The sequence below is a fragment of the Lipophrys pholis genome, assembly GCF_963383615.2.
Source record: "Lipophrys pholis genome assembly, chromosome: 13".
NCBI classification, from domain to species: domain Eukaryota; kingdom Metazoa; phylum Chordata; class Actinopteri; order Blenniiformes; family Blenniidae; genus Lipophrys; species Lipophrys pholis.
In genome coordinates, this window is record NC_137632.1 from 29,500,431 (window position 1) to 29,522,029 (window position 21,599).

Sequence of the window (21,599 nt, forward strand, 5' to 3'; positions counted from 1 at the left end):
GTCAACACGCACACAGGAAGTGGTCAACACGCACACAGGAAGTGGTCAACACGCACACAGGAAGTGGTCAACAAGCTTTAATAGATCCACTATCTTTGTACATGTACAAACAGGAAGTTACACCAAAGTGAAAGCACAGGAGGAGAATTCTGTGGGAATGACTCGGCAGGAACTGGTCCGGGTCCTCGTGTCAACAGTTGGTCCCGAGTCCAGTCCAGTGATCCGGAACCATCAGGAAGTATTTGTCCATGGCCTCGCAGAAACGAGCGCGGTACAACTCCGGAGAAACCACGGTGGGCATCTTACCTGCAAACACACAGGAAGTCAGTCTAGATCTGAGCTCAGCCAGGTACCAGGACCACCAGGTACCAGGACCACCAGGTACCTGGTACGTCTAAACACTTGATATGGAGCTAAAATCCTCACCTTGACCTCCGAGGATTCCGGTGGACTTCACTACCATCTCCAGCTTCTTGTCCCAGGTGAAGGTCCTGATGTAGTCTACAGAGAGAGAGAGGACCGTCAGACCCAGACCCAGACCCAGACCCAGACCCAGACTCCCCCCCACCCCTTCCCCGGCCGTACCGATGATGCCGACCACCAGCTGGTCGGTGGCGTCGTCGCGGCCGACCAGCAGGGAGTAGTCTATGATGAGGTGGCTGGACAGGAAGTAGGCGTCGCTGTGGATGGCGGCCCTCAAGATGGCCTTGCAGTGGGACCGGATGTAGAGCGGGTTGTCGTGGATCAGCTTCAGCAGGTTCTCGTCCAGCAGCACCACCTCGCAGCTCTCCTTCCCCGAGTCCGTCTTCACGTTGCGGTTCCTCAGGGAACCCTTCAGGTCGAACACCTGAGCCATTTTCCGCCCATAGAAGAGGTTCTCCATCACCAGCAGGTCCAGCTTCTTCTCCGTGTTGTTCTGAGAGTTCTTGTAGCCGATTCGGTAAACGCCCAGAATCTTGGCCAGCGCCGTCGGACGCTGACGATCAAACATGGCGATTAGTGGAGACCTGCTGCTGGACTCTTCACTGTGTTGTCCCCCCCGTCACCTCTGGGGGGGTTCAGGGTCTGGGGGGTCCACGTACCTTCTGCTGCACAGCTCCGGTGATGTAGGTGAAATAATGAGGAGCAAAGTCCAGGAAGGACTGGACCTCCAGCCGGGGCATCTGCTTCAGGATGAACCGGTCGTCTGCAGGAGGACAGGAAGCAGGTTAGACCAGGTCCTGGTTCAGAGCGGGTCTGGTCCTGGTCCTGGTTTGTGGTGACCCAGACCTTCGGTAGCATAGAAGACGGCGCCGGACTTCCCGCCGCGGGCCTGCCAGTTGACGCAGTGCGACAGCGAGCGGACAAAGTCGTCCTGGCTGCTCTCCATCACCTCGTCCCGCATGCGCTGGAACTCCTCGGCATAGTAGACCCGGCAGTAGAACTTGGCGTTGGCGTCGGAGAACTCTGCGGGACGAGGAGATGGTAACACTGCAGGACAGGAACATCAGAAACAGAAGGTTCTGGAGAACCGGACGACTCACGCAGCTCCACGTGCGGGTTCAGGGTCTGCTTCCTCTGCCTGTCTGCTGACTCAGCGTCTACAGACACGGAGACACGGTGAGACTGCTGGACACACACTCTGACCTTCAGACCTGGACACTCACTGGGTTCCGCCTCGCTGCGCCCCGGCGCCGCCGCCTCGCCGGGTCGGGCCGGGCTGCTCTTCAGCCGACTGTCAGAACTGCAGAGGAGCAAACACAAACATCATGAGTCCACCAGGGGGCAGCAAAAGAGCCTGGTGGAACCATCAGTAGAACTTTACTTGAAGACCGGCGGAGCTTCGTCTCCTCCAGAACTCGTCACCTGACACAGATCGTCCAGCGCCGTCTTATACTCCTTACAGCTGAGGAGACATGGAGGTCAGGTGGGGAGGTGCTGGAGGAGGAGGAGGAGGAAGAGGAAGAGGAGGAAGAAGAGGAGGAGGAGTCTCACCTGAGAGCGAAGGCGATGATGGAGCTGGGCTCACGCTCACACACAGCAATGGGAACTCGCTCGTGTTCGTACATCAGGTAGTGTTTGTCTGGATCACTGGCAACACATCAACAGTATGAAGGGAACCTCTGGAGGAACCAGAAGAACCTCTAGAGGAACCAGAAGAACCTCTAGAGGAACCAGAAGAACCTCTGGAGGAACCAGAAGAACCTCTAGAGGAACCAGAAGAACCTCTAGAGGAACCAGAAGAACCTCTAGAGGAACCAGAAGAACCTCTAGAGGAACCAGAAGAACCTCTAGAGGAACCCATTGAGGAACTTCTATGGCCTCGTTTCCACCTCGCAGTATGCACCAGTATGGTACGGTTCAGGTTTTCCTGCTTTTCCACAAACAAAAGGTGTGGCTAGTACCTAAAGTACTGTACCCAACCACCTGTCCACCTGCCGAAGTGTCCTTGAGCAAGACACTGAACCCCAAACTGCTCCGAGTGCTACACTGCCCCCTGGGGTTCCGACGAGGTGCAGACCTTCAGCAGGAGTTGGACGCTGCTGTTCACAATGAGAACGTTTTCACTGTGTCACAGGCTCACGCCTCCTGAGCTGAGGCCCCGCCTCCTGAGCTTAGGCCCCACCCCCTGAGCTGAGGCCCCGCCTCCTGAGCTGCAGCCCCGCCTCCCGAGCTTAGGCCCGCCTCCTGAGCTGCAGCTCCGCAGGTCAGGAGGAGGAGGTGGGTGGAGCTCCAGAGTATTTACAGCCATAACGTATGTATGATAACAAAATCAGCAATATAAAATCTATTATTTATATATTTTACATGGAACCGGTGGTAAATCATCTCTACTGCAGTTTTCTTTGCATGAGACTTTCCAAGAAACTCACCATACCATACCATACCATACCGTACCATACCGTACTGTACCATACCGTACTGTACCAAACCGTACTGTACCGTACCGTACCATACCGTACTGTACCATACCGTACTGTACCATACCATACCGTACTGTACCAAACCGTACTGTACCATACCGTACTGTACCGTACCGTACCATACCGTACTGTACCATACCGTACTGTACCGTACCATACCGTACTGTACCATACCGTACCATACCGTACTGTACCATACCGTACCGTACCAAACCGTACTGTACCATACCGTACTGTACCGTACCAAACCGTACTGTACCATACCGTACCATACCGTACTGTACCGTACCGTACCATACCGTATTGTACCATACCGTATTGTACCATACCAGCACACACTGCGCTGTGGAATCAAAGTTTATTACAGCTGCTCTGCAGCTGCTTTCCTGCTGCTCTCTTGCTGCTCTGCAGCTGTTCTCTTGCTGCGACTTACAAAGGCAGTGGAATGGGGCTGTAGCTGTTTCCAGGGAGGAAGTTGGCCAGGATGGCCTTCATGGTGGACTTCTCCTTCACCTGACTGTCGGTGGAGCCCAGCAGATGGCCGTCAAAGACGTCTGGGGGACAGGAAGTGAGGTCATCAGAGACACAGGAAGTGAGCTAATCACAGACAGGAAGTGATCTTGCAGTGGTAACAGGAAGTGGGACTGACCTTCAGGGATGCTGACCGAGTCCTGCTCAGTGAAGGGGGGTCCGGGCGTGGTCGGGTCTCCTCCAGGGTCTCCTGGTGACGGCAGCAGGGTGGAGGAGGAGGTGGAGGGCAGCGTGCTGAGGGGCCGGTCCTCTGAGGGAGGGACAGGATGAGGTGAGGGTCCAGGTCTACAAATATACAGGACACACTGATCCACCACTGTCCTCTGCTCCAGTACCTTTGTCCCCGTTGAGGACCACGGGTGAGGGGTTCCGAGGAGAAGAGTCCAGGTTCTGTTAAGACAAAGAGTCCAGACTCTCATCAGTCTGAAGTACTGGAACACATTGGATGATACTGATCTGGATCAGGTTCGATTCCACCTGGCTGATGGTCTGAGCTGGAGCAGAACCAGAACCACAACCAGAGAGACCAGATCACTGACCTTGCTGTCCTCGGTGGTGTTGGTAGCCGGTCTGTGTCGGCCCGGACTCGGAGGAACCGACAGACGCTTCCTGCCCTTTTCCTGCTGGAACAAGTCCTGAAGTCTGGGACAGAACCACACATGAGTCCAGATCCTGGTCTAGTTTCTTGAGTCAGGACTCCTCTACCTGCATATGGTTCTACCAGCAGTAGTTCTACCTGCTGAGGTTCTATCAGAGATGGTTCTACCTGAGGTGGTTCTACCTGCATATGGTTCTACCTACATGTGGTTCTTGCTGTGGAGGTTCTACCTGAGGTGGTTCTTGCTGTGGAGGTTCTACCTGAGGTGGTTCTTGCTGTGGAGGTTCTAGCTGTGGAGGTTCTACCTGCATGTGGTTCTTGCTGTGGAGGTTCTACCTGCTGTTCCAGGACTGCAGTGTCTCACACAGACTCTGTTTCCTCATCACCAGCGACTCGAGGACGACCTGCAGCTGCTGAGGAGAATCCAGACCACAAGACTGGAGACGCACCTGCAGCTTCTCCATCCAGCTCCTAAGCTCCGCCTCCTCCATCTACACACACACACACACACACACACACACACACACACACACACACACACACACACACACACACACACACACACACACACACACACACACACACACACACACACACACACACACACACACACACACACACACACACACACACACACACACACACACAGAAGGCGTCGTGACGGAGGAGGAAGAGGCGCAGGAGGAAGATGAGGAAGAGGAGAAGGAAGAGGAGCATACGTCTTTCTGGGCGAACAGATCCTCCATCTTCTCCTCGCGAGTCTTACTGAAGGTGTCGGTCTTCAGGGAGGTGAGACGGTCGTCGATGTTCAGGTAGACCTGAGTCACTCTGAGAAGAACCAAACACATCAGTCTGTTCCCTGAACGCCTCACAGACAGTCACTGATGTTCCCTGAATGCCTCGCAGACCATCACAAAGGACACTGATGTTCCCTGAACGCCTCACAGACCATCACGCAGGTCACTGATGTTCCCTGAACGCCTCGCAGACTTCACTGATGCTCCCTGAACGCCTCACAGAAAAATCAGACCGTCACTGAAGTTCCCTGAACGCCTCACAGACCATCACGCAGGTCACTGATGTTCCCAGAACGCCTCACAGACTTCACTGAAGTTCCCTGAACGCCTCACAGACCATCATGCAGGTCACCGATGTTCCCTGAACGCCTCGCAGACTTCACTGATGCTCCCTGAACGCCTCACAGAAAAATCAGACAGTCACTGAAGTTCCCTGAACGCCTCACAGACCATCATGCAGGTCACCGATGTTCCCTGAACGCCTCACTGACTTCACTGATGTTCCCTGAACGCCTCACAGACTTCACTGATGTTCCCTGAACGCCTCACAGAAAAATCAGACCGTCACTGAAGTTCCCTGAACGCCTCACAGACCATCACGCAGGTCACTGATGTTCCCTGAACGCCTCACAGACTTCACTGAAGTTAACTGAACGCCTCACAGACCATCATGCAGGTCACTGATGTTCCCTGAATGCCTCACTGACTTCACTGATGTTCCCTGAACGCCTCGCAGACAGTCAGTGAGAAGAAGGATTACTTCTGGGAGAAGTCCTTGAGGTCCTGCTGCAGGAGGGTTTTGGAGGGTCCCAGGTTCCTGATGAAGATCTTGGGGCGAGGAAGACAGATCTCCAGCAGCCTCACCGACGTGTAGCTGCAGAGAGAAAGAGGAGCGCGTTACTTCCACCTGCCTCTGGGTCGGTTAGTGAAGGCGGGTGGAGGATGAGGACCTGAAGGAAGCCACCATCTGGTTGTAGGAGAAGTACTGGTGGTAGTCCTTGTGGATGGAGTGACCGCAGGGCTCTGCGTTGGCCCGCCGGGTGTACTGGTGCCCGTAGAACCGCAGCTCCAGGTATTTGGCAAAAGACATGGACCAGGAGTCGTTGGACAGAGGGACCACCGGCGTCACCTGCAGGCAGGAGGAAGAACTGCTCGTTAATGGAGATGGCATGTTGCGTTTGTGTGTGTGTGTGTGTGTGTGTGTGTGAGACTGGCCTGCTTGCACACGCGGCACCAGGAGTAGTTGAGGATGGTGTGCTGGTACCCTGGGACGGGCGAGTCCAGCTCCTTCAGGACGATCTGCACGCAGCCACTGCCGTGAACGAAGCGCCGCACGTGGTGTACCATGGGCGTCTCACAGAAGACGCTGGGACACTGGTAGGATGGCCTGGAGGGGATACAGACACACATCTCCCAGCTGCTTTAATGCCCCGACATGCCCCGGGGTGGGAGGGGGTGGGGGGGGTGGGAGGGTGGGGGGGTGGCAGGGTGGGGGGGTACCTGAAGCAGTAGCGCTCCAGGAAGACGCCCAGCGAGAGGTCATTCTTCCCGTAAAACTCCATGGTGACAATCCTGCAGGAGACAAAGATCAAAGTGTGATGGGGGGGGGGGGGGGGGGGGGGGGGGGCACTTCAGGTGTGTGAAGGACCTTCAGGTGTGTGAAGGACCTTCAGGTGTGTGAGCTCACCAGGGGCTGACACAGTGGTTGGGAGCGTTGTTGGACTGAACGGAGGAACTGCTGAAGAGAACGCACAGCCTCTGATGGTTGACCGGGTTTAAACAGTCCAGCTGCAGGGGGGGGGGGGGGGGGGTCAGTTTCATCCACGTACACAGTGCAAATCAGAAACAAGCTTCAGCTTCTCGACTCAGTTCCTGGAAAATAAAGTGCATCTTCATCTGACTGAAGCTTCAGGAACTCTGTGAAGGTCCTGAGAGGTTCTGCAGAGGAAGGGTCCAGACTGTCCAGAGAGACGAGTGAATTGAGTCTGTTTGGACTGAACAGGGTGGAGAAGCTGTGGAACCTTCTGGGTGTAGATGTTGGAGTCAGACTGACCTTGGGCGCCCAGCTCATGTCGCTGATCTTGCCGGTTTTCTCCTCCTCGCCGTCGGTTTTCACCGGAACCCTGCCGGAGCTGAAGGGGTCCACGGCCTCCCTCTGCCGGACACGGCCCCCCTGGGCCCGGTAGTCCGCCAGCATCTGGGCCAGGTCCTGGCTGCTGTGAAGCTGCTCCACCATGCGAGTGCCGGTCAGACTGTGACTGGGCAGAACCTGGACGGGCCTGGAGGGGGGGCCACCGTTGGTCTGCATGGCCAGCGCCGAGGAGTCCTTCAGGAGCTGCTTCTTCCGGCGAGCGTCCACCTCCTTCAGGTCCTTGTTGAGGAGGGGCGAGAGGTAGACCTGCAGGACAGGAGGGGAACCAGGCTGTGAGGTTTCAGGAGTCCCACCGGTTCTGGTTCCAACCGCCCGGCTTGGTCAGAAACAACCAATTGATGGGTTCTCAGTTTCACAACCAGTACCAAAGTACATCCTGAAAACCCTCTGGTTCATGAACTTTAGATGACCCAGCATCCTGAGAGCCAGGTTCTACAGTATGTGGTTCTACGGTACCTGATTCTACAGTACCTGATTCTATACTAGAAGCAGCAGCAGTACTAGAACGTGGTACCTGCTCGGGGAAGTAGTCCCTGCTGGGGCAGCCCAGGCCTGGTCCGGTGAGGAGGAAGGGTTCCTTGAAGGTGATGAAGGGCGAGATGCAGAGGATGAGGTCCTTTAGCTCCTGTTTGAAGGTCAGGGAGAAGGTCCGCAGCCGGTCATCCGAGGAGGTCACCTCCTCCGCCACGAACAGCCCCGAGTCGTCCTGCAGGGGGTCCCGAAACGCCTGCGGGGGCGTCTCCGACCCAGAAGACCCCCGGGTCAGGGTCTCATGGTCCTCCTCCAGGAGGAACGGAGGAGGAACCAGAGGAGGGCTGGAGAATGGGGAGAAGGTCTTGGTCTCCTCCTGGAGGGAGGAGTCTGGCTTGTCTTCCAGGGAGCGTCCAGGTCTGGAAGGAGACTCCAAGGGGAGGTCTCCACCCTCAGGAGCTCCACCCAGAGCAGAGTCCTGGTTCTCCTCCTCCTGGTTCTCCTCCTGCGTGCTGGCCTCCAGCAGGCAGGGGAAGGAGGCGCTCTGAGGCAGGCTGGGCGGCATGGCGAACTCGTCCATCAGGAAGGAGATCTCCAGCTGGGAGTGGTACGCCACGCACACCATCAGCATGATGATCTCCTTCACCCGGGACAACTCGTACTCCGACGCTCCGCGCAGCTTGATGGAACAGCCCAGGTGAGGAGGACAGCCCTCGAAGAACATCAGCGTCTTCACCTCGTCTGCCAGGAGAACATCAGAGAACATGATGAGAAGATAATGAGATGAAGATGAAGATGAGGAGAAGAGACGAGGTCTACTCACTGCTGGCCAGAGTGAAGGGCTGCATGTAGAACTTGTGGCAGGTTCCCAGTCGTGGTTTGGTGAGCAGCTGGTCCATAGACATCACGAGGTCTCCTTGAGTCACTCTGCTCACCCGGTCCAGGACTTGCTGCACAGACAGAGGGTCAGAAGGTCAGGGTGGACCTTCAGGAGGTCTCCAGAGTCCTGGACCCAGCAGAGGGTCAGGGTGGACCTTCAGGAGGTCTCCAGAGTCCTGGTCAGGCGTACCGGTTTGACGTTGATGACCAGCGTGATGCCGTGCTCCAGCAGCATCTCCTGAGCAATCCGAGACACCGTCTTCTCCACCAGAACCAGGTTGGGACGAACATCTGCGATGCGCTGGACGTAGTTTTTCAGGAACTCGTGCTCCTGTAGGAGAAGAGGTCAAACCCAGGATGAAGAGGCTTTCTCAGGAGGCTGTGGAGTTCTCCTGGAGTCCTCCTGGAGTCCTCCTGGAGTTCTCCTGGAGTTCTCCACCTCCTCACCTGCAGCACGATGGGGTCGATGCAGGTGAACTTGGTCTCCTCTCGGTACAGATACTCGATGGAACACTTCAGAAGAAGAACTTTAGGATTCTTGATGTACGAGTTCATCTGGAACCAGAAGCTCCATGTCATTGTGTTTCTCACACACACACACACACACACACACACACACACACACACACACACACACACACACACACACACACACACACACACACACACACACACACACACACACACACACACACACACACACACACACACACACACACACACACACACACACACACACACACACACACACACACACACACACACACACACACACACACACACACACACACACACACACACACACACACACACACACACACACACACACACACACGGTAACAGAGGAGAAGAACCTTCACCTTCTTGTGTGCGATGTTCTTGGTGCAGATGAAACCGTTCACCACGGTGGAGTCGAACTTCCTGCCTCCACAGATCTGAAACACACACACACACACACACACACACACACACACACACACACACACACACACACAGCTGATGGACTGTGTCCAGGTGCCCCCCCTCCCCCGTCCCTCCCCCGTCCCTCCCCCGTCCCTCCCTACCTTCTTGATGTGGACCAGTTGCCGGATGTCCATGTCGTCGTCATGGTTACGGACGTCGGGTCGGACTGTCTGCACCACCTGCCTGACCACGGGGACGATGACGTCCCTCCAGGACAGAGACAGAGACTCACTGTACAGCAGCTGCTGCAGCAGCGCCATCATGTGGCTGTGGTTGGCCGAGCTGAGGGCAGAGGGGAGGGTTCAGGGTTCAGGGTTCAGGGTTCAGGGTTCAGGGTTCTCCACATGCTGTGCAGTGGGTGTAGCAGCAGGTACTGACAGCAGCCTCTCCATGGCGGCCTTCTCTCCGTTCTCCTCCCTCAGCTGCTCCAGAGAGCTGTGGTGCCAGCCCAGAGGGGTGAAGAGCATCTCCGTGGCCTTCTCCTCCACCCGACGGTTAAACAGGGACTCTGCAGGAGGACCACAGTCTTCATCAGTCTCAGGAGCAGAGGACTCGTCTTCATCGGTCTCAGGAGCAGAGGACTCGTCTCCTACCTTTGATGAAGGCGTCACTGATGACGATATTCTGTCCTCCGTCCTCCGACACCAGGAACTCTGCAGGAGACACAGAACGGAGGGAAGCCAGAGGGACCAGAGGAAGTGTTCTACCTGACAGTGGAAAGGATGAGGTCGGCATTTTTCAAACATTAAATTACTTTTAAATTAAAATGTTCTTCTTACAGAAGTTCCCAAAAAACCTTCACCTCCAGCCGACTGACACTGTCCTCACTGTCCTCTCTGACACAGAATGAAGCGCTCCTTAAATAAGCCCTGCCCACCCTGGATCGGGCCAATCAGGACAGGCTGGACTGAACCAAAAAGCCAAATTAACATCACTCAAATATTGGAATGATAGAAATGCACACACCTAAAATAAAACCAATCATACCATTGCACCTGTCCACACAGTGGACTGAGCAGTCAGACCGTTGAAATACCCCGCCGGGCAGGAAGTGGTAAGTTCTGCCACCATGCAGATGAAATAATGTGTACCAGAGACCCGGGGTGTACTGGGTACCTCACTACACACCCAGGAGGTTGTTAAGTACTGTCAGTACTGATGATGGATGGGTTCTGTCTGTTATGTGGCAAATCACACGGAGATGCTCATGGTGGCCCCGCCCACGCCGGCCACGCCCACACCGACACCGGCCACGCTGCCCCCGCCGGCCCCGCCCCCGCCGGCCACGCCCAAACCGACCCCGCCCCCGCTGGCCACGCCCCCGCCGGCCACGCCCACGCCGGCCACGCCCACGCCACAACCCATCCCCAAAACAAACTCCTAATGTTCACACGCTCCCACCTCATGGTTCCTCAATGAAAATACCCAACAACAGTTCTCCGCAGTCACAGCCAGAACTGAGTCTCAACAGTCCTCATCAATCAACCCAGATGCTTCCATCTGTTATGTCACCGGCCCCAACCTGCTCCCCTGTGGGCGGGGGCTACCTCTAGGTGGGCGGGACTATCTCTTGGGGGCGGGGTCACCCCTCTGCAGGCTGTCGGCGAGGCAACCTGTCTGTGGGCGGGGCTACCGCTCAGTGGGCGGGGGTACCTTTCTGCTCGCCCGTCGGGGGGACGTGTGGATACTTGGACTGCTTCTTGATGTGAAAGTTGACGTTGTTCTGCTCCATGTTGAGGTTAATGGAAGAGGCCGAGTCGCTGTCCACCGTGGACTGGAAGCTGCTGACTGACGTCCTCTTACTGGGACTGGACGAGCCTGCACACACACACACACACACACACACTGTGAGACTGTGCTGGACCGTGCTGGACCGTGCTGGACCACTTACTGGGTACGTTGTAGTCCCCTTCCTCGGCCAGCTGCTCTGAGTCACTGTCATCGAACTTGATGTCTTTGAACCAGGACGGTTCTGAGTGGCCCTCCAGGGAGTTGACGCTGTCGCTGTCCGGGGACGGCGTCTCCGAGAACTCCGTGTTCTGTGGAGAACCGCAGTGCCGTATAAAGGATGGGGGGGGGGGGGGGGCGGGGGGGCTTTGTGGGTGTGGTGCAGCCTCTCACCTGCAGGGGGCGGTACAGGGCGTACTCGTCCCGGAACAGCTGGTCGTGGTGAGTGACGCAGTCCAGCCAGCGACCGTCCACCAGTGCCTGGCCGATGGCGATGGCCTGAGCCCTGCAGGTCAGACAGAGGGCGTGCCGTCAGCAGGGGGCGCTCCATCCTCAACACCAGTAGGGGGCGCTACAGTCTGAACACCACCCTCAACACCAGTAGGGGGCGCTACAGTCTGAACTCCACCCTCAACACCAGCAGGGGGTGCCACAGTCTGAACTCCACCCTCAACACCAGCAGGGGGTGCCACAGTCTGAACTCCACCCCCAACACCAGCAGGGGGCGCTGGGTCTGAACTCCACCCTCAACACCAGCAGGGGGCGCTGGGTCTGAACTCCACCCTCAACACCAGCAGGGGGTGCCACAGTCTGAACTCCACCTCCACCCAGGTCCTTCAGGAGCTGACGGAGTCAGTAAACTGGACCTGTTCAGTCCAGATGTTACAGATCAAAGTGACACAATGAGAAACAGGTGCAACAGACCTCGTTACAGGTCCACCTGATGGTCCTGGTAGCAGGTTCTGACCCGGGACTGTGACCCGGGACTGTGACCGGGACCGTGAGCGGGTTCTGCAGGACCCCAGCAGTGAGGGACTACCTGGTGGAGATGGTCCCGTTCCTCAGCAGCCAGTTGACCAGCTCCTTTCCCACAATGCAGTTGGGGTGGGTCCTCAGCCAGTAGCGGTGGTCCTGGAACTCCATCCCCGTGTTGTGGTGGCAGATCTTCTTCCAGAGCTCCTTCAGCTGGGACGAGTCCTGCCGGGAGACAGGGACACGGTCAGGTCTCTGGACGGAGCTGGTCCTGGGACTTGGGGCAGAAAAACGGACCAGCAGGATCTTCCTCTCCTCCTCACTGTGGTCCAGCTTGGAGCCGGTCTTGGTCCCAGTCCCGGCTCTGCTGGGAGGGGGGCTGACTGAACTGTCATAGGACGGAACCAGGGAGGACCCAGACCGGTCCAGGGACAAGGTGGTCACACTGGCAGACCTGGGAGTGGGGGAGTGAGATATCTTAAGAGAGAGAGAGAGAGAGAGCGACCCCCCCAGTATAATCAGACAGTCCAGAGCTTCACTCACCTCTTCCTGGATGGAGACTTTCCAACGTCCTCTGGGAGGGTGGACAGACGAGAGCTGAGGACACTCTGAGAGTCCTGGTGGATCATGCTGCGCTCACACACACACACACACACACACACACACACACACACACACACACACACACACACACACACACACACACACACACACACACACACACACACACACACACACACACACACACACACACACACACACACACACACACACACAGTCAGGCTGTCTCAAAGTTTCATCAACATCAAGAGAAGAAGAAAACAGACTCACTTCTTTCTCATCCCAATGGAAGCTCTGAGAGAGACAAAGAGAGAGAGACAGAGAGAGAGAGAGAGAGAGAGAGAGAGAGACAGAGAGAGAGAGACAGAGAGAGAGAGAGAGAGAGAGAGAGAGAGAGAGAGAGAGAGAGAGAGAGAGAGAGAGAGACAGAGAGACAAAGAGAGATAGAGAGACAGAGACAGAGAGAGAGACAGAGAGAGACAGACAGAGAGAGATAGAGAGACAGAGAGAGACAGAGAGAGAGAGACAGAGAGACAAAGAGAGAGAGAGAGACAGAGAGACAAAAGAGAGAGAGAGAGAGAGAGAGAGAGACAGAGACAGACAGAGAGAGAGAGGCAGAAAGAACAGAAAGAGAGAGACAGGATTTCTTTGAGATCAGAAGCAGCAGTAAGAATCAGAGGATTTTCACACTTTAAGTAGATTTTTAACGTTTAGCGAATATTTGCTCTCATCTCTGACTGGATCACTTCCTCCCTGACTGGATCACTTCCTCCCTGACTGGATCACTTCCTCCCTGACTGGATCACTTCCTCCCTGACTGGATCACTTCCTCCCTGACTGGATCACTTCCTCCCTGACTGTGACTAACAGGTAAATGATGGGTATTATTTAACCTGACTGCCCCTAGTGGAGCTCAGAGGAACTCTTTACAGGTTCAGTTGTTTCTCGGAGTGAACGTGAGGCCACTTCCTGGTCCTCAGAGCCAATGGTTCACCTCTGCCAGGTGAGGTCCTCCTCCAGGAAGATGTTCCTGCTGGCCTTGCGTCCCCCGACGGGCGTCCGCGGCTCGCTGGGCTCCAGCACGCACACGGCCAGCGGCGAGTCGGACAGCACGCTCAGGTCATCGCCCAGCGAGCCCGAGTCGGCCGAGTGGGCGTAGCTGAGCGCCAGCTTCCTGCAGTAGGTGCAGGCCCGGAGGTCTCCTGGAGGAACGGGGGGGGGGGGGGGGGGGGGGGGTTAGTCTTGGACCTGGGGGACCGGTCTGAGGACTGGGACCTGGTCCTTACCTGTGTAGCCCATGAACTTGCCGGGGATCTCCTGGTTGCAGCAGCGGCTGCAGAAGATCTGACCACAAAGTCTGCAGTGGTGGCGGCGGCGGAACGTGGTGAACTTCTCGTTACAGTCGTAGCACTGCTTACACTGAGAGTCCGGCATCCAGTACTGCTTCAGGTCGCTGTCCTGTGGGGGGGCGGGGTCCTGTTACGTAGTGAGGCGACATACTACATGCTAACACAAGCTCTGGGGCTGACAGTAGCGAGGCTACATGCTACATGCTAAACATGAATAAAATAGGACTGATACGTTCAGCGAGCTGGAGCATGTGCAGCACATGACAGACCTTGGGGGTCTCTCAAGACTCCACTCAAATCAGGTCCCCCCCCCCCGCCCCCACAGAGTCCTTTTAAACCCCTAAAGAGTTTCCCCCTTCCACGTCCAGACCCTGAGGTGCCCCCATGGACCTGGGCCTGGACCTACCTGACTCCGCCCCTCCATGATCTCCTTCAGTCTCTTCAGGGCTGTTCGGAGCTGCACGGCGGTCCGGGGGTCGTGGTTACTGAGGGGGGGGGTCCGACTTCCTGCTGACATCTGACACACACACACACACACACACACACAAAAATCATGTAATGTGAACTGAAGTCTGACTCCAGCACCTGCTCTAGTTCTGTGTGTGTGTGTGTGTGTGTGTGTGTGTGTGTGTGTGTGTGTGTGTGTGTGTGTGTGTGTGTGTGTGTGTGTTGTGTGTGTGTGTGTGTGTGTGTGTGTGTGTGTGTGTGTGTCACCTGAGGAGGTGGATGTGCGTCTCAGCAGCTCTCCCTGCTTGCGGTGTGTCGCTCCGTAGTGTGACGGACTGCCGGACCAGCTCCTCTGAGGCTGAGGCGAAGGGGGCGGAGCCTCAGGCTTGTCCGCCACGGTGGAGGGAGTACGGCCCTCCTCTGCACACACACACACACACTCAATGTTTAGTGTCCACAGCCCCCAAACCCCCCCCCCCCCCCCCCCCCCCCCCACTACCTTTGTTGTTGAACCGGAACAGGCTGACGAAGGAGCTGTACGCTGAGCGCAGCGGTGGCTCCTCCTGTTCGGGAGTCAGCGGCTTGAAGTGGGTGAGGTGGGAGGGGCTTGTGGGGGAGGTGGTGGGGCGGCTCGGTGGTCCAGTCCGCAGAGGACGAGGACGAAGTCTTGTCGTCAGCAGCCATGTCAGTGCTGCTCCTGCTGAGGAGGAGAAGAGCTCGTCTTCATTATCACCATCATCATCATCTTCATGGTAGATCCACTCAGTGAATAGATGAAGAATGTTCTCCACCTAAACAGACGACAGTGCAGTAAATGGCAGAAAGGTTTTCTTGTATGCAGATGATGGTGTAGTATAGGGCAATAATACTGTAATACGAGGATATAATCTTTCACTTGACTGTTGCCTCTGGAGACTCTGGACGTCCAGTACGAGCTCCGGGACAAACACAATCCCCCAAACAGCCGTTCTAACATTTTATATGATCAAGATAGAAAAGAGGGCCGTTATTCCCTCACTACTCTATGTTCATCAGTTAACGTGACACCACTTATGTCAGTGACTAATCACACCGTTACACCCCAGTGGAAACTTGAATGTGAGTCTCCCGTCAACGCTGTCTTCTTTCTCCCTGTCGTTCTTAAAGTTCCCTGAACACGGGAACATCTGTGTCCACAACACCATGAAAAATACTCCAAACAATGTGCCAGGCCTGTAGGTGGCGCTGTAACACTGCCACAGAAATACATCAGAACCACAGAAGAAGACACGCAGCATGAAACGAAGTCGTCGGCCATGTTGCTGTTGTTCAGTGACATCACAGAGGAGGCGGGGTTATAGGTTGAGGGGCGGGGCCATGACATCATGCTTTTCAGCTAATGAGCGTCTCTGCATGTCCACAGGTCGTTTTCAAAATCCTCCTCTCTGGAAGCAGATTTAAACAAAAGGCTCCTGAAGCGCGGCGCCGTGTGGCTAACCGCACTGAACCCACCTGACAGCCCAACAGGAAACAATCAGACGCTTCAGAACCGCTCGGACAAGGCAAGAGGTCGTGACTCTGCGATGGTGGCAGAGGGAGCGGCACGAAGCCGGAGCGATCATGGCGTCATGGCGGCGAGGATACGTCAGTCTGTTACTGAGCCGCACACGAACGTTTCCCGTGGAGACATGAGACACCTGGCATGGCGGCCGCCTCCATCAGTGTGTGAATGTGTGTGTGTGTGTGTGAACGTGACTGCTCCAGCAGTAGACGTGAAGTCCATTTCCCAACATGCGTCTCCATGAACACACACTACCGTGACCACCGCCAACTTATTTATTTATTCATGTTTGGACTAGAAATGAAGCGTGAAGCAGGAGAGCTGTCACATGGCTCGCACGAGGAGACAAACGTCCCGTCTTTTAAAGGAGGCAGCGTGAGATCCTCAGGTCTTCATGTCTGGAGAACATCGGATGGTCTCGCTCTTCGCTGATGACACGCTGCTCTCTGGCTGCTCATCTTGTTCCTGGTTTGTTGCCTCAGATCATGAAATGAGGAACATGTAAAGCGAAACGTGACGGTTCTTTATTTCTTTGAACGGTTCTCCACATTGTACCTCAGTTTGTCTCCTTCAGTGGAAACTTTCTTTAGGATTTTTCAGTCATTCATAAAAGTTTCACGTGTTAGTTTCAAGTTTTAACTTTTTAAAGTCACATTCTGTAACTTCTGTCTTTCCTTGGTGCCATCACACACACACACACACACACACACACACACACACACACACACACACACACACACACACACACACACACACACACACACACACACACACACACACACACACACACACACACACACACACACACACACCAGACCTCGGGACAGCACCGTGACCGGATCTGAAGGCGCCCCCCCCCACAACCCGCCCCCGACTCACCGCCAGGAGAAGGTCACGCTGTCCGGTTAGCTCTGCATGCCATGACCGGTGTGGAGAAAGAGGGAGAGCAGCTCCTTCCTCCTTTATCCACCTCCTCCTCTCATCTCCATCATGTGACCCAAACAGACCGCACGGTCCGGGGGGGCGGTCCGGGGTAGGGTCAGTCCCCTGAAGGGTCCCTCGGAGCCTCCGGTGTTCCGGGGTAACTGGTTCCCCTGATACCTGGTGAACTTCCTGTCGCGTCCTGTTACTGCAGACGCTTTTCAGAAAACCGACAGAACAGAGACTCAGGAAAAGTCCGGCGCTTTGACACTTTAATGTAAAAGCGGTTCAACTCCGTTCGGCAGGATTCCCGTCAGTTTTTAAAACATCTGCAGTTTCGATAGCGACACGAAAAGAGGGTCACCAGTTAACATGGGAACCAGTTAATCCGAAACACCGGGCCGTCCCGGGCTCGTCACACACCCCGGCTTCAACACTTTAACACCGATTTGAAATGAACTTCAGCTCTTTGGAGGAAAAACACTCGCACTTAGCCCAGTTAGCACTTAGCCCAGTTAGCACTTAGCCCAGTTAGCTCGCAGCTTTCAGACTATCCGGGCAGTACTTTAAGACACCTGGATGTTTCTGGGTCGTGTCAACTCGCTGGCTGCCGCCACGACACTTTAATTGTCCCGTCGGTCGCAGTCCGGCTCCGGTCAGCGGCTCCATTCATGAATTAAACACAGAAACGCGCACTGTGTTTTTAGCCTCAATGCTAGCTGAAGCTAACATCCGGGGAGCGGGGCAGGTGAGGTGATTAATTCATTACCTGCTCGGTGTTTCAGCTCCACATCACCACCGACGCTGCGCGAGTCTCCGCGTCTGTCAACAAAACCAAAACAACCTGAAACCGACAAAACACGGAAACACGGACCGTTAACCACCGACAGGCGCGACTAATCAACAGCCGCGCGCGCGCGCACACACACACACACACACACACGCACGCACGCACACAGCCCAGGTCGATCCCGGAGACATCGATCAACACCTCCACTCCAATCCAACTTTATTCATAAAGCACATTTAACAACAGCCAAGGTTGACCAAAGTGAATCACAGTAAATAATAATAATAAAACAATCTGAGTAAAAGCGAAGCGACAGTATTACAGTACTTAATTAGTGTTAAAAGCCAGCGAGTTCATACTGAACGAGTCTGGAGTCGACACTTGAAGGACTGAAAAGACGAGTGGTTCTAATGCAAACGAGTCCACAGACGGGCTGCAGCCATGGAAAAGACACCGTCACCTCTAGTTCTTAGTCTGGACCTTAGAACATCAAGGAAACATCTGACTTCCTGACCTGAACGATAAAACAGGAGTATGAACGTGTTTAAGATCAGATGCCGACCCATTTAGTACCTCAGAGACCAAGAGTAAAACCTTAAAAACAATAAAACAGAGACGGGAAGCAGGTGGAGTGAAGCTGAAACTGGGCTGATGTGCTCTGGTTCCATAGCACCCGACCAGAAGTGCATCGTGGATCTTTCCAGTTCTATTGAGGTGATGGTGTCTCCCGAGATAGACCACTCCCAGTTAGACCACTTATAAGTGTATTATTTGTAACATTTCAGTGACCAAGGATGAAGAGTAAAGTATTTTTACACATAAAAACACTTGAAACAGTAGCTGAACAATAGTTTAAAATCGCTGCTGGGGAAGAAAAAACCCACATATGTTTTATAAAGACACATAAAGTAGATCAACACCGGCCCTCAGCAGGTTAGGGTAACTAGTCCTGGTTGACGGTGGACCGTCCGGTCCTGGTGGACATGGACTGTCCGGTCCTGGTAGACGGGTGGACCAAACGGGTGGAACAGGAAGTGGTGGGGTTCTACCGGCAGGTCAGAGGTTCTCCTGCATGATGGAGGGGATCCGGCCCGTGTCCATGTCTCTGACGTCAGGCGTCAGCAGACCTGCCGTCGATCTGGACCAGCATGAAGTAGGAGTAGACCCACGGCCTGGAGATACGCTGACTCTTCTCCAGAATTTCAGCCTCCGACACGAGTCCTCCTTTAAAGGCCGACTGCCGCTGCGACAGCGCCCCCTGCCTGTGTGGAGGTCAGAACCAGAGCCAGACATTTAGGGTCGTTTCCACGGCGACCGTGCTCAGAAACAACTCTTTGTAAATCTTTTGAAAATGGCCAGGACTCTGTCGCCGTGGAAACGCAGTCACGTTGTAAAGGGTTCAGCTGAGATATCTACCTGGCTGGAAGCTCCGCCCACTGTCTGGCCTCCTCCTTGTTCCTCCTCTCGTTCTTGTTTTCCTCCTCGCTCCTCCTCTTGAACTCCTCCTGCACCTTCCGGTGGAAGTACTCCTCCTTTTCACTGTCGTTCAGGTCCTGCAGCATCTTTCTCTCCTCCTCCCTCCTTTTTTCAGCCTCCAGCTGAAGCTGCTGATGTTGTGCTGAAGAAACAAACATTTTCACAGTGACCAGGGGTGGAGCGAAACCCTGTGACCAGGGGTGGAGCGAAACCCTGTGACCAGGGGTGGAGCGAAACCCTGTGACCAGGGGTGGAGCGAAACCTCAGGAGGAGGTCTCAGGTGGAGGTCTCAGGAGGAGGTCTTAGGGGGAGGTCTCAGGAGGAGGTCTCAGGGGCAGGTCTCAGGAGGAGGTCTCAGGGGGAGGTCTCAGGAGGAGGTCTCAGGGAGAGGTCCCAGGAGGAGGTCTCAGGAGGAGGTCTTAGGGGGCGGTCTCAGGTGGAGGTCTCAGGAGGAGGTCTTAGGGGGAGGTCTCAGGGGGAGGTCTTAGGGGGAGGTCCCAGGAGGAGGTCTCAGGAGGAGGTCTTAGGGGGCGGTCTCAGGTGGAGGTCTCAGGAGGAGGTCTTAGGGGGAGGTCTTAGGGGGCGGTCTCAGGTGGAGGTCTCAGGAGGAGGTCTTAGGGGGAGGTCTTATGGGGAGGTCTCAGGAGGAGGTCTTAGGGGGAGGTCTTATGGGGAGGTCTTAGGGGGAGGTCTCAGGTGGAGGTCTTAGGGGGAGGTCTCAGGTGGAGGTCTCAGGAGGAGGTCTTAGGGGGAGGTCTTATGGGGAGGTCTCAGGAGGAGGTCTTAGGGGGAGGTCTTAGGGGGAGGTCTTATGGGGAGGTCTCAGGAGGAGGTCTTAGGGGGAGGTCTTAGGGGGAGGTCTCAGGTGGAGGTCTTAGGGGGAGGTCTCAGGTGGAGGTCTCAGGAGGAGGTCTCAGGAGGAGGTCTCAGGTGGAGGTCTCAGGAGGAGGTCTCAGGGAGAGGTCTCAGGAGGAGGTCTTAGGGGGAGGTCTCAGGAGGAGGTCTTAGGGGACGGTCTCAGGTGGAGGTCTCAGGAGGAGGTCTCAGGGAGAGGTCTCAGGTGGAGGTCTCAGGAGGAGGTCTTAGGGGGAGGTCTCAGGAGGAGGTCTTAGGGGACGGTCTCAGGTGGAGGTCTTAGGGGGAGGTCTCAGGTGGAGGTCTCAGGAGGAGGTCCCCCTCCTTCCCTACCTTCTGTCCTGCGTTGCTCCTCCTCTCTGATCCTCTGGAGTCTCTCCAGCTGCCTCCTCTTCTCCTCCTGCCTCCTCTTCTCTCGCTCCTGTTGCTCTTGTTCTCGTCTGTGCTCCTTCTCCTCTTCATCCTCACGCCTCCTCCTCTGCTCCTCATCCTCCAACTTCTTCAGTCTGTGGAAAGAAGAAAAAGAAGTTTGGGTGGAGGTAGGATGGTGTTTGGGTGGAGGTGTAGAGTGTGTCCTGTCCTAGCAGGTGTGAAGGTTTGGGGTTCTACTGACCTCAGTTTCTCGCTCCTCCTCCTCCTCTCCTCCTCCAGCTCGCTCTTCATCTTCTCCTTGGTCTGCTCCTTCTCCTGCCACTTCCTCTCCTCCTCCTCCTCCTCCGTCCTCTCCTCCTCCGTCCTCTCCTCCTCCTGCCTCTTGGCCCGCTGAGGTAGAAGAATGGCTGCAGCGTCCTGCTCCTGCGCTCCTGGAGGCGTCCTGCTGGGCCTCCTGCTGGGCCTCCTGCTGGGCCTCCTGCTGGGCCTCCTGCTGGGCTTTAACCACACACAGGAGCTCACCTCACAGCCACTTCCTTTAACTGTCATCATGGCCGCCGGCACACAGGCCCTGTTGGCCCAGGAGTCCAGGAGTCCAGGAGCCCAGGAGTCCAGGAGTCCAGGAGCCCAGGAGTCCAGGAGCCCAGGAGCCCAGGAGCCCAGGAGTCCAGGAGTCCAGGAGTCCAGGAGTCCAGGAGTCCAGGAGCCCAGGAGTCCAGGAGCCCAGGAGCCCAGGAGCCCAGGAGCCCAGGAGTCCAGGAGCCCAGGAGCCCAGGAGCCCAGGAGCCCAGGAGTCCAGGGGCCCAGGAGCCCAGGAGCCCAGGAGCCCAGGAGTCCAGGAGCCCAGGAGTCCAGGAGTCCAGGAGCCCAGGAGTCCAGGAGCCCAGGAGCCCAGGAGTCCAGGGGCCCAGGAGACCAGGAGCCCAGAGCAGCGCCGGTCCGGCTCAGAGAGTCTCTCTGCTCCAGTCCCCAGCCAGCTGGAGTTTTGCTGAGAACACAGCAGCTCCTCCTGGACCTCCAGGACCATGTCTGGAACCTCCAGGACCATACAACAACAAACAACAGAAACCAGCTCCTCTGCACGGGAGAACCAGAACACTGCAAGCTCTGTCCCTGTCCTCTTCACACACACACACACACACACACACACACACACACACACACACACACACACACACACACACACACACACACATACACACACACACACACACACACACACACACACATACACACACACACACACACACACACACACACACACACACACACACACACACACACACACACACAC

General features: G+C 55.8%; 1 protein-coding gene across 1 annotated transcript; it reads right to left on the reverse strand.

Moving 5' to 3' along the window:
* Positions 1 to 59: 59 nt before the first annotated feature.
* pikfyve (phosphoinositide kinase, FYVE finger containing) lies at positions 60 to 17,698 on the reverse strand. The gene is given in 44 exon segments (XM_080478064.1): positions 60 to 306; positions 427 to 501; positions 586 to 976; positions 1,083 to 1,186; positions 1,270 to 1,446; positions 1,524 to 1,580; positions 1,647 to 1,723; positions 1,805 to 1,885; positions 1,975 to 2,070; positions 3,337 to 3,457; positions 3,553 to 3,684; positions 3,770 to 3,824; positions 3,974 to 4,076; positions 4,369 to 4,523; positions 4,752 to 4,860; positions 5,590 to 5,703; positions 5,780 to 5,958; positions 6,045 to 6,216; positions 6,330 to 6,401; positions 6,517 to 6,617; positions 6,883 to 7,227; positions 7,496 to 8,193; positions 8,276 to 8,402; positions 8,522 to 8,662; positions 8,779 to 8,886; positions 9,192 to 9,266; positions 9,396 to 9,576; positions 9,673 to 9,802; positions 9,888 to 9,947; positions 10,948 to 11,112; positions 11,186 to 11,333; positions 11,416 to 11,527; positions 12,062 to 12,219; positions 12,292 to 12,448; positions 12,538 to 12,624; positions 12,826 to 12,849; positions 13,550 to 13,757; positions 13,842 to 14,013; positions 14,311 to 14,400; positions 14,402 to 14,421; positions 14,619 to 14,771; positions 14,851 to 14,978; positions 14,980 to 15,142; positions 17,582 to 17,698. Coding segments are annotated over 43 exon segments (6,030 nt in total). The 5' UTR covers positions 15,036 to 15,142; positions 17,582 to 17,698; the 3' UTR covers positions 60 to 190.
* Between the last annotated feature and the right edge of the window lie 3,901 nt (positions 17,699 to 21,599).